The 13,472-nt window shown below is 37.8% G+C and overlaps 1 protein-coding gene across 5 annotated transcripts in view; it reads left to right on the top strand.

The window, feature by feature from the left end:
* DPH6 (diphthamine biosynthesis 6) overlaps positions 1-13,472 on the top strand; it is a 350,629-nt gene that overhangs the window by 153,974 nt on the left and 183,183 nt on the right. For all 5 annotated transcript variants that reach the window (XR_004645505.1, XM_034768927.1, XM_034768930.1 and 2 more), the window contains 2 exons: positions 9,384-9,534; positions 11,273-11,404. Coding sequence is in view for 4 of the 5 variants with exons in the window: in XM_034768927.1 (XP_034624818.1) it covers positions 9,384-9,534; positions 11,273-11,404 (283 nt within the window). In the remaining variant the exon portion in view is untranslated. The remainder of the gene's footprint in view (positions 1-9,383; positions 9,535-11,272; positions 11,405-13,472) is intronic.

The following is a 13,472-nucleotide window of genomic DNA, read 5'->3' as shown; positions in this document are numbered from 1 at the left end:
ATAACCTGGATTTCGTGATAAATGGTCACTTATAACAAAAATCATAGCACATTCAGGTTTCTTCCTGTCTCAAGAGACCAATCACTTATACCCAGATTAGTTGGTATCCTAGATCTTATACCAAAGACAACATATGTAGCCAGTCCAGTAATAAATTATCTAAAGGTTTATTAGCTAGGAAAAAGAAATGAGAGTTATTTACTGGTTAAAGCAAGCAAACATATACACACACGAGTTACACTCTAAATCCGAAGAGTGACAGAATTGTAGTGATCTGTCAATACAAAGTGTCTTTCAGGTGGACCCAGGAGGCAGCCCCTGGGGATCTCTGTCTTCAGTTCAGAGTCTCTGGCCCTTCAGAGTTCAACAGCCAAAAAGATGGAAAATTTTCCTGTGGCTTTTTTTTATTTCCTTCATTCAGCTTCCAAGCCCACAGGATGGGCACGTAGCATTTCCCAGGTGTAATAAGGCCATTAACCAAGCGTTTGTATTGTGATAATCTTTGATGGCCCATGTGATTTTGATAGTCTTTCTGGATGGGCCGAGGTGAGGGGGAGGGATGATTTCCAGACCTGAGTTAATAAATTTAGAGCAAACATTTTCAAAGTTATAAAGCAAAACTTACCTATTTTCTTACAGCATGGAATACAGACATTAGACGTTAGATTAATGCATGCAGCAATTTACAAGCATTTCATAGAATCTGAACACTAAATACATTCTTATAAGACTAATGCCTGTTTTGAGCAAAACTAACATACAGGTGACCTGTCTGGTCTCAAGTTGCGAGGTTGTCATTTCTTAGCTAGTGCCTGCAGCGTGGGTAAGAGCTGGCATCTGGCCTGCCAGTGCACAATATCCTCTCTACTTTATTCCATCCCAAAATTGCTCTATTTCTCCAATAAAAGGAATAGTTCTTTTTCTGTCCTTGTATATTTATCAAGATCCTTTTATTGAACAAAATCCTGATATTTCAGAATAATTTCTCTTGTGTCCCTACACAGTGCATGAATAACTGAAAGAAGCTGCATGTGGTCCCCCTCTATATGTTTGTTTTAATAAGCAATATGATCAAGTTAGAAAGCATGGAACAAAGAGATTATCAAAATCTTTCCTTACGTTTTACGAGTTCTCTGCCATGTTCTATTCTGATTGCTATTGAGTGGGAGAATTCATTTTTAAATTTTGGTTGCAACAAGCTACCACACCTGCTTCTGTGATGGACAATTGAAGTTTCTTAATAAGACAAACACTAAGAGTCTGGTGGTTACTGGTATTTCATATAATGGTACTGATGTGTGCGTGCAGCCTTAAACACATAGATAAGGTACCTGCTTACAAATGAAAGGCCTCTACCTAGAAACATGTATGCATGTGCTTGACTTTGGAACACTTTTGTGTTTGCTCAGCCATTAGAAAACCGTATCAAAGGTTTCTGTGGATTCTCCGTCACTGGAAATTTTAAAATCAAGTTTGGATGTTTTTGCTAAAAGATATGTGATAGTTCAAACAAGAATTTAATTCAAGGAAATCCTATAGTCTGTATTATACAGGAGGTCAAACTAGATGTTCATGTTGGTCTCTTCTGGCTTTATAATCACTGAATCTATTAATATAACTTTACTCATGTCGTATGTCAGTACGACTCACATGAGTAGAGTGAAGCAAACGCATAAGTGTTTGCAGGCTCAGAGCCAAAATTAGATTGATATCATTCCATAGTGGATGGGGAAAGGGGAGAGAAACAGTAATTAATAGAAATGTTTACGTGAAAGAGCATGAGTGTTGTTTTGTGGTAACAAAGATCCTATACTATTTTTTATTTTTAAATGGACAAACACAGAAGGGAAGATGATTTGTACAACGTCAGTCCCTTTATGGCAGTCTCTTCATCCTCTGTTTCAAGTTTCAACCTCCTAGGCAGATTAGTTTCTCTGTAGGCAGTAATGGCAGGCCAGTGTTTGTACTAGCTCTGAAAACAGCAACTAAACTGGATCTGGCAGCTCTGCCTATCCTGGCATTGAGCCCATAGCCCAAGCTAGTGCCAGGTCCCGCACCTAATGCTTCTGCTGAAGCCTGCACCTGTGCTGGTTTTGATACTGATTGATTACCTGCATTGTTGGAGTAATCCAGGATTCTGCCTTGAAAAACCTTTGCCATTTATCCTAAGCCTTGCAAACAACAGGACTGCATAACTGTTTGTGCAGTCCTTTGTGTATTTACAGTGACATCAGTCAGTTCCTACAGCTTGACAGTAATTTCCAAAAGGAATGTTGATGAACAGGTGTTTGTGTAAATGTATGTAATTATATTCAGTATATCCATATCTGTAAATGGATGTTGATAGGACTATAATATATACACATGCGTGCGTGTGCACACACACATACATATAACTTTATCAATATTAATATATTTTTATTTACAAGAGAAAGAAGACAATGGTGGGAGTTACAAAGGTTTTATTTGGCTTAAGTTTGGGATGCTTGTATTATTCATAAATATCAGAGTCACAAGAGAATTCTGCAGGTGATCCTGAGCAAATTCTCATATAATCTTCATACCCCACACCATGCCATCATGAATTATGTGTATGATGCTTATTTTACAGAAAGGGTGTTTAGAGATTTACTTAAAAATGTATGCTATAGAGCAGTGGTAGGCAACCTGCAGCCCGCAGGCCGCATGCAGCCCTTCAGGATAATCTGATTGCGGGCCGCGAGACATTTTGCTGACATTGAACGTCCACAGGCATGGCCGAATGTAGCTCCCATTGGCCGCGGTTCGCTGTTCGCCAATGAAATGCTAAGGGAGATTAGAGAGGCTATCAAAATAAAGAACTCAATAATAGCGGGAGATTTCAATTTTCCCCATATTGACTGGGTACATGTCACCTCAGGACGAAATGCAGAGACAAAATTTCTTGATACTTTAAATGACTGCTTCTTGGAGCAGCTGGTACAGGAACCCACAAAGGGAGAGGCAATTCTCGATTTAGTCCTGAGTGGAGCGCAGGATCTGATCCAAGAGGTAACTATAATACTATAATAGGACAGCTTGGAAATAGTGACCATAATACAATAACAATTAACATTCCTGTGGTAGGAAGAAGACTTCAACAGCCCAACACTGTGGCATTTAATTTAAAAAAGGGAAACTATGCAAAAATGAGGAGGTTAGTTAAACAGAAATTAAAAGGTACAGTGACTAGAGTGAAATCCCTGCAAGCTGCATGGACACTTTTCAAAGACACCATAATAGAGGCCCAACTGAAATGTATACCTCAAATTAAAAAAACACAGTAAAAGAACTAAAAAATAGCCACCGTGGCTTAACAACCATGTAAGAGAAGCAGTGAGAGATAAAAAGACATCTTTTAAAAAGTGGAAGTCAGATCCTAGTGAGGTAAATAGAAAGGAGCATAAACACTGCCAAATTAAGTGTAAGAATGTAATAAGAAAAGCCAAAAAGAGGTTTGAAGAACAGCTAGCCAAAAACTAAAAAGGTAATAACAAAATGTTTAAGTACATCAGAAGCAGGAAGCCTGCTAAACAACCAGTGGGGCCCCTGGATGACTGAGATACAAAAGGAGCACTTAAAGATGATAAAGTCATTGTGGAGAAACTAAATGAATTCTTTGCTTCAGTCTTCATGGCTGAGGATGTTAGGGAGATTCCCAAACCTGAACTGTCCTTTGTAGATGACAAATCTGAGGAATTGTTAAAGATTGAAGTGTCACTAGAGGAGGTTTTGGAATTAATTGATAAACTTAACAGTAACAAGTCACCAGGACCAGACGGCATTCACCCAAGAGTTCTGAAAGAACTCAAATATGAAATTGCAGAACTATTAACTATGGTTTGTAACCTGTCCTTTAAATCAGCTTCTGTACCCAATGACTGGAAGATAGCTAATGTAACGCCAATATTTAAAAAGGACTCTAGAGGTGATCCTGGCAATTACAGACTGGTAAGTCTAATGTCAGTACCGGGCAAATTAGTTAAAACAATAGTAAAGAATAAAATTGTCAGACACATAGAAGAACATAAATTGTTGAGCAAAAGTCAACATGGTTTCTGTAAAGGGAAATCACGTTTTACTAACCTATTAGAGTTCTTTGAAAGGGTCAACAAACATGTGGACAAGGGGGATCCAGTGGACATAGTGTACTTAGATTTCCAGAAAGCCTTTGACAAGGTCTCTCACCAAAGTCTCTTACGTAAATTAAGTTGTCATGGGATAAGAGGGAAGATCCTTTCATGGACTGAGAACCAGTTAAAAGACAAGGAACAAAGTGTAGGAATAAATGATAAATTCTCAGAATGGAGAGGGGTAACTAATGGTGTTCCCGAAGGGTCAGTCCTAGGACCAATCTTGTTCAACTTATTCATAAATGATCTGGAGAAAGAGGTAAACAGTGAGGTTGCAAAGTTTGCACATGATGCTAAACTGCTCAAGATAGTTAAGACCAAAGCAGACTGTGAAGAACTTCAAAAAGATCTCACAAAACTAAGTGATTTGGCAACAAAATGGCAAATGAAATTTAATGGGGATAAATGTAAAGAAATGCACATTGGAAAAAATAACCCCAACTATACATACAATATGATGGAGGCTAATTTAGCTACAACTAATCAGGAAAGAGATCTTGGAGTCATCGTGGATAGTTCTCTGAAGACTTCCATGCAGTGTGCAGCGGCAGTCAAAAAAGCAAACAGGCTGTTAGGAATCATTAAAAAAGGGGTAGAGAATAATAATATAATATATTGTTGCCTTTATATAAATCCATGTTACGCCCACATCTTAAATACTGCGAGCAGATGTGGTCTCCTCATCTCAAAAAAGATATATTGGCATTAGAAAAGGTTCAGAGAAGGACAACTAAAATGATTAGGGGTTTGGAATGGGACCCATATGAGGAGAGATTAAAGAGGCTAGGACTTTTCAGCTTGGAAAAGAGGAGACTAAGCAGGGATATGATAGAGGTATATAAAATCATGAGTGGTGTGGAGAAAGTAAATAAGGAAAAATTATTGACTTATTCCCATAATATAAGAACTAGGTGCCACCAAATGAAATTAATGGGCATCACGTTTAAAACAAATAAAAGGAAGTAGTTCTTCACACAGCTCAAGGTCAAACTGTGGAACTCCTTTCCTGAGGAGGTTGTGAAGGCTAGGACTATAACAGGGTTTAAAAGAGAACTAGATAAATTCATAGAGGTTAAGTCCCTTAATGGCTATTAGCCAGGATGGGTAAGGAATGGTGTCCCTAGCCTCTGTTTGTCAGAGGATGGAGATGTATGACAGGAGAGAGCTCACTTGATCATTACCTGTTAGGTTCACTCCCTCTGGGACACCTGGCATTGGCCACTGTCGGTAGACAGGATACTGGGCTTGATGGACCTTTGGTCTGCCCCATATGGCCATTCTTATGTTCCCAGCCAATTGGAGCTGCGGGAAGCAGCGGACTGCAGGTAGCCCACCACTGCTATAGAGAGGTATTAAAAATACAATTGGTACTGTTTCTATATCCCTTCACTTGTAAAATGCCTTCATACCACAAATTCAACCATACAGGATTTGGAACAGAGAAAGATTATAACAAACGTCTCATAATCACGTAAAAGAGCTTTCTACCTATAAGGTAGTGACTTTAAAGAAGCTAGTTTATCATCTACAAAGGCTAGAAACAAAGAGATTATATCAGTGGAAAGGGGGAATTCGTTCCTTTCTAATTATATTTTCATAGTCATGATGGATCATGAAACCTCTGATTGGTAGAGGATCATGTTCTTTTTGAGCAGTAATTCAACATTTTGGAGGAGAAGGAAGAGAAAGTATTGTGACAAGCTGTTTTGGGGGCAAAACCAAGACCAACACCATGATATTGGCACTGGTATTGTGATGGTTGTATAGGGAGTAGAAGGAAGGGGCACAACCAGGCCATCCAGGTACTGTTCAGCACTGGCTAATTTCATGGCAACACTGTTTTAACCTGAATTCACTGTGGTTCCAATGCTAAATGCCTGTTTCATGATACATACCGTCTTAAAATAAACCAGAGAAAGCAACTGTAAATTAATGAAAAACTAATTCCATGCTAGCAGGAAAAGTAATACCTTTTTCTGCTTGGTTGCATTGCACAGCTTATAGACATATATGAAAGGAGGCAGCTCTTGGAACATCACTGTTTCCCATGTGGTTGCTCGTGGAGGGGCAGTCTAGTTTGAGTGTTACTTACATGCTGTCTGAGAATCCTACCCCTTTATTTTCTAGACATACTTGAGGGGTTGTGGGTCTCATGTAGCCCTGTAGACAACAGCAAAACAGAACTACCCACAGAAATAGTATAATTTGTTCAATTAACGGGAAATTATATGGATGCTGTTGGATGCTAGTATGTTGTAATGTATGTAATGTTTGGAGTGCATATGTTGTTTGTGCTTAGTTGCAGCCTTCATCTTTCCACTATTACGTTACATTCGGTTGACTTGTTTTAATGTATAGTTGGCTCACATAAAATAGACTATTGCCCCGTCTTTTACACCTTCCAAAGAGGAATGAATAAAATGAGGTCCAATCAAAGTGCATCAGCTCCTCTTAGAGCATAGTTTTAGTGTTTGCAGTTCTTGCTAAATTCCCCTTGAGCCTTTTTAGAGGCAGCCAGAGCTAAGGTTCCTCTCCGAGATAATGACCTTTTTGTAATTTAACCTTTTCTGAGAATTTCCAAACATACTGCTTTCACTTAGCTGGATCCTTTTACTCCCCAGTGAAGCCAGACATTTATGTAAATGTTGAGTTCTCAATGCAGACTTTTGACCCAAGCCATTGTGTGTGTGTTGGGGGGGGAGGGAGTTTGCTAGGGATCAGCCCCATAACTTAAAGAGAGCACTTTAATACTGGAATGAACTATATCATACGTGTTTGGAGGGGCTTTTTTTAGGAGAGAGGAAAAATACAAAAAGGAGATTATGTGGCTAATTATGATGGCCTAAATATTCAAAAGTGACTACTGATTTTTGGTGTGTCTGTTTTTGGATGCCTAGCTTGAGATACCTTGAAGGGGCCAGATGTTCAAAGGTGAGACGCACAGAGGAGCCAATTTAAGATTAGACCAGTAACCTTAATTCTGGCATTTGCAAGTTTTGAGTGCTTCACTGTACAACATAAATTTGATTATATGTAGTTTGATGTATGTATTTCAACATATAATGTGTAATTTGTCTGCATGCTTACAGGATATTTTCACCAGGTTCTAATTCATACTAGAAGACTGCAGAATTGTTCATATTGTTTTTTGTATTCCTTTTTTATCTTGCTTTACTCTTTTTTTTCCTCATTTTGTAGATTTAGTGTGTAATAAAAATGCAATAATGTACATAGTTGCATAAGTTGCACACTGTAGGAAAAAATCATTTAAAATTATGGGCCATTGAGCAGCAAATGAATTAATAGCATATGGAGGTAATGCTTATAGTAATATTCAGTCAAAGACTATGGGCAAAATTCTACCCTAGCTCAGCATTGATGTGTTTAGATGTAGAGAAGCAGTATTAGCAAAGCCAAGTCTCTAGGAGTCACCATGCTATACAGAATGGGGTGTCTCATGAGGACTTGGTAAAAACACAGCGTACAATGGTTCTTTTGTTGCTCAAAAAATGAGAACCATGCACACTCTTTCTTCCCATCCAATATCTGCTGTTGAACACAGAGTGCATGAGGGTGCATTGGGGCCTGGCCATGACCCTAAGCCAACTAGTTATGCTTCCTTGGGTCTACGGAGTACTTGCAGATACATTAGTTAGGATGTCCTTCAAAATGTTCAAGAGAGTGCTAGTTATGTCAAGGTACAGGAGTAGGCACTTTGCATTTTTTCCTTCCTACTGCACTGAGCAACACAAGAAAAGAATTTACCCTTAGGGAATGTCTACACTGCAACTAAAAACCCATGGCTGGCCCCGTGCCCATTGACTTGGGTTCACGTGGCTCAGGCAAAGGGGCTGTTTAATTGTGGTGCAGACGTTTGGGCTCAGGCCTTTAGTCTGAGCCCTGTGATCCTAAGTCTGCTGGCACAGGCCAGCCATGTGTTTTTTTTATCGGCGTGTAGACAAATCCTTAGTTTATACATTCTGGAAGGTGCTGTTTTCCATGGTCTAATCCAACTGCTGTGGATTTTAATAGGTTTTGATGATGCTTGTGGACTCACTAAATCAGTCCAATGAGTATTTTTAGGATACATTCATTTTTTGAAGTCAAACAGTCAATCACTGGAACATTTTTAACTTTCCTGTTATATTTTCCTAGTCCTCTGTGTCAAATATTTTATGTCAGAGATAACTATTGAATTCTATCTTTCTATTTTCCGTCCTGCCTTTGAATTGTACCACTGTCCTTTCCCTATCAGTAGTATCTCAGGAGGATGTTGAACAGCAGCTACTAAAGTTAGACATTTTTAAATCAGCAGATCCAGATAGCTTGCATTCAAGAATTAAAAGAGATGGCTGAGAAGCTTGCTGGACCATTAATGTTGATTTGCAATAAGTCTATGGAGCTCAGGGAAAGTCCCAGAAAACTGGAAGAAAGTTAATGTTGTGCGAATACGTTACAAGGGTGAACGGGATGACCTGGGTAATTATAGGCCTGTCACCTTGACAGCGATCGTGGGCAAGATGGTGGAGCTGCCGACATGGGACTCGATTAATAAAGAATTAAAGGATGGTCTCTTCAATCTAGCAGAGAAGGGTATTACACAATGCAGTGGCTGGAAATTGAAGCTAGTCAAATTCAGACTGGAAATAAGGTGTACGTTTTAAACGATGAGAGTGATTAGCCATTAGAACAATTTAACAAGGTTTGCGGTGGATTCTCCATCATCAGCCATTTTTACATTTACATTTTTCTTTAAAATATGCTTTAGGAATTATTTTGGGGAAGTTGCATGGCCTATACAGGAGGTCAGATTAGATGTTTACTAAAGTTCCTCATGGCTTTGGAATATCTGAATCCCTCATTTCTGGTAAAGTATATCTGTACTGGATAATGGTGGTATAGCTTTTATTTATTACAGTATTGTCTTGTCTCTGTTACCTTGAATATCGTCAGTCCTTAATCCATTGTTTTACGATGCTGAATCTGTTTATGATTCCATACTTCACATCAGCAATATCATATTGTATTGTGCTCTTTTGCGGTCCAAATAATGATGAATCCTGTTGCCTTTCCTCTGTTATTTGTCCTAAGATTAAATTTCCTTTTAGCGCTAATATTCCTTGTTATAAAAATCTTAAGGGTTTTTTTTTTTTTTTTAGGTTTGAACATGACAGTTTACCACAGCCTAGCACAATATTCGCTTGCTTATGTCAGAATATTTGTTTCAATCAGGTGGAAACTTCAGACAAGTTTATGATCCGTAGCTGTTCTTGTGAGGTAAGCTGTAATGAGGTTAGTATGCCACCTGTATCTGAGGCAGATGGACCACAGAAAACCCCTCCTATCATCTGGAAATCATTGGAACATACTTCTCTGCAATACAGTGAGTTCTGAATACTACATTCCGCTCTGTCTTTAGGCAAGGGAGTTATATTTATTTCATATACTATTGTGGAACATAATATTAAACATTATAAAAAAATTGTAATCTTTTTGCTGTCCAGACAGTCTGAAGAAAAAAATGCATCTGGGATAATGCATATAAAGAGAAACGTTTTGTCTCTGCACAAGGAGATCATCTTGTGTGATCACATACAGTATTTATGCTTATGAATTTGAGATTAATTCCAGGACTGATGCTGCTTCTTGAAAGGATAGCCCTGTCAATTTTTTATAAGAGAAAACACCAAGTTTTCACAGCACTGCCTCTGTCCATGTAATTTAACCTGTTTTATAATTTAACCTTCAATTAATTGGATTAGAGAAAAGGTTATGGTGGCTTAAAACAAATCACACGCACTCCCCCCAGTCCCTGCATCTTTTAAAAATATAAAATAACAGCATGCTCTGCCTCAATTTTCAGTGTACCAAAAAATCCCTTTTATGTACTTTCTCTTGTGGTTGGAATGTGAAAGTGGTACTGTTACAACTTTCTTTTCAATCAAACTACTTTCACAATTTCATTTGGTGTCCATGCAGCTTCTTGTGCTGAGAAGTGACTTCAAGCTGTTCTGTCTGGAAGTGATTGACTCAGATTTATACATTGGTGAATTCATACATGTAATTCTAATTAGTGTTAATGAGCAGTACAACCTACCAATGTTGAACTCCTCCTTGATGACATGTCTATGCCTCCTAGCATTTGAACTGTAATGTTCTGAATCTTATTTATCTGAATTAGAGCCAGTTCCTGCAAATAGTTACTTCTGTCAAGGAATTGCATTGACTTGCATAAAGGCAGTGGTATTCTACACAGAACCCTGCATGGATACAAAATTTGTATCTGCATCTGATCTGCAATCTGCAAATATGGTCCACAGATATAGATATCTGCAGAGCAGGGCTTGAACTATGCATGCAGGGGATTGTAGATTCACGCCCTTAGACTACAGCTCTGAGACAAGAGACTTTGGGTGAAATCCTAGCCCCATTAACATCAATAGTAAAACTCCCATTGACTTCAATAGAGCCAGAATTTCACCCTTCATCTTCCTCCACGTTATAAGGCATCATGTACGTTTTAGAAATAAATTATAACTCCACCTTGCATTAATGGAAATATGCACTGGGAGAATGTTGTGTTCAAGTAAGATGCAGAAAATATCCTCCCCCTATTTCCTGTAATTGTTAATTGAAGAAGTATTCTTAGAGTAATATTTTCAAAAGTGCCCAAGTCCCATTTTCAAATTGACAGTTTGACTTCTGAGTTCCTAGCAGCCAACATTTTCAAAGATATTTAGGCATCAAAAAATGTGGCATGGGGCCTAATTGGTTAGACACCTACCTCCCATAGACTAGGCGATATAGCTAGTGAAATTGCAAGACAGACCAATAATAATGCAATTTTTAAGAAAAGAGTATATTCTGGAGAAAATCTGTGGGAGATGATTTTGTCAGGTTCCATGTGGAAGCGCCGATGACTGCACATTTATTTTTAATAGTTCTATTCTATCTTACTGTCTATAAATCATTTTTGAAGATGATCTAATAATCTATAATTTTGCTCTAAAAGTTTTTTCTTCCTGAGCATAGACAATTCAGTTTAAAAGATTTTCTTTGATAAACCTTAATCTGATGTCTTTTGTTTTTGTAAACAGATTGATTTTCTTTCATTCCTTTAGGTAAGCCATTAGAATGTTCTGGAAAATCCCTAAGTGGTTACCAGTGGGTTTCAGGCATCACTGCCCGCTTCCTTCCACTAGAAGGAAGGAGTATTCAACATGCAGCTCAGGAAGCGTTCTCTTCCCTCCAAGGTGCTTTATTAATCTGAGCCATTATTTATCACTAAAACAATTTTTTTTTAAACACAGTGCAAAGTAAAGAGCTGATATATTTTTATGTTTTGATAACTTTAAATTCTATGATTATAAACTTACCATCTCAGGCTTGCCTCAGGCTGGCATCATGCTGTGAAGACTGCTAACTTTAATATTGAACACATTGTAATGTGCACAGATTTTGAAGACCCTAAAAAGCAAGGATAGGGGATAAAATCAGTATATCAGAATTATTTCCAAAATATTCTTAACAGCTTTGTGGAAGACAACTCTATCGTTTTATGTAATGGAATATATATAGTATATATGTGTATCTTTTTCTAGATATAATGTTTACATAGTCTGTGCATGTATGTTGTGGATGCCGGCTGCTTGGTAAAGTGCTTTTGTTACCACAATAATTTTAAATTAAGTTTTCCAGAAAGCTGTTGCTCTTGTACATTTTGGCATCTAGGATTAGGTCAGTAGCAGTAAATCTCATTTATGTACTTAATGCAAAGGAAAAATTGCTGTCTTGGGAATCATGGAAGCCAGATTCCTTGCTATCACACTCTTACAAGATATTGACATATAAAACAAAACGTTCCAATTTTGTTTTGCAATCTTTTTGCATTTTTAAACTTTAAATAAAAAATGCTTATGCAGGCTTCTTTTTCATTCATAAAAATGAAAATCATTCTTAGTGACTGCTTGGGTAGACTTGTATTCTTGTTCACGAATTCTTGTGATATATTGGCCCATAAAATCTTTACATTTGGCTTGTGCAGCTGAGTTCATGACTGAATACAGAATGATAAAGAATCTTTAGCATTTTTAGAAAGCAAAGAAGTCATGCTTTCTAGATGGCCTTTAAGCTTGTTTTTAACAGCCTGGAAATCAGCAAAGAGGGTGTAATCAAACTTGTAGTTAAAGGCACTAGTGTTTAGCGTAAATCTTTTGGGCATAATCTGTAAATTGAAGCAAAGGAGCTCTATAACATTTTCCTTGGTTCTCATTTTATTTGTTTGGATATCTGCCAATCCAAACATTATATGTTTTTGCCTTGCCATCCATCAGAAGTTTTTTTAAAAACCTGCTTATTGTGTCATTGGCTAGTTGAGTAGCCTATTGCTTTCAGCATATTACTTATATTTACTGTATTCGCTGTATTGTTTTCCATTTCTGGCAAAATAGTAGCTTTTTGATCCTTGGTAATAAATGTCAATGCTCACATTTCCTGTGGGGTTTTTGCCTTTTCGTGTGGAGGGTGGGGAAAGCTGAATGAATTATGATCCTGTCATCTGAAGAAACCACAATATGTTTCTTTGCCAAGTTTTTCTGAGCGCTAAACTGATCATCTGCAGGTATGCATGAGCCTTTTCCTGAACTCTTACTAGCAATGTATGTAGGACTTCAGCCTGTTCTCTGTCATGTTGGAAGAATGGAGCATACACAAGTCCTTTTAACTTACTCCTTGCAAGGTTAATTAATTTAATCACCTCTAAAGAAGATGAGTTTTGCCAGAAGGATTTAGAAATGGAAATTTGCTACTGGACTTCATGAAACATATGATAATCCTAGCCCATAATATCAAAAGCCGAAGAGGGAATCTAGTGCTGTACTTTTTCCATTTCTTTACTTTTTCAACCTATATTTTTTATTCAAACTTTTCTTACATTAAAGTTTTTGGAAGGAGACAAAAATTACAATAGTAAATGTTATCAATAGAGGGTCAGTTCCTGAACTATTATAAATTGGCATCGTCCATAGGCGTCAATGATCTGGCCCAGAGTTGGATGTACTACAAAGTACAGACTGTACTGATGTTCTCTCTTGTGCATTTTCAGGATAAGGATCCTACTCAGGTCATCCATTAATAAATAAATGTGTGCAGTGTAGTTGTAGGTGTGTTGGTCCTAGGATATCTGAGAGACAAGATGGGTGAGGCAATATCTTTTATTGGACGAATTTCAGTTGGTGAGAGAAACAAGCTTTTGAGCCACACAGAGCTCTTCTTCAGAAGCTCAAAAGCTTGTCTCTCTCACCAACAGAAGTTTTCCAATAA

Source organism: Trachemys scripta, chromosome 4 (assembly GCF_013100865.1).
Source record: "Trachemys scripta elegans isolate TJP31775 chromosome 4, CAS_Tse_1.0, whole genome shotgun sequence".
Taxonomy (NCBI): domain Eukaryota; kingdom Metazoa; phylum Chordata; order Testudines; family Emydidae; genus Trachemys; species Trachemys scripta.
The sequence above is the reverse complement of the archived record's forward strand: the minus strand, read 5'-3'. Positions and strand labels throughout refer to the sequence as shown.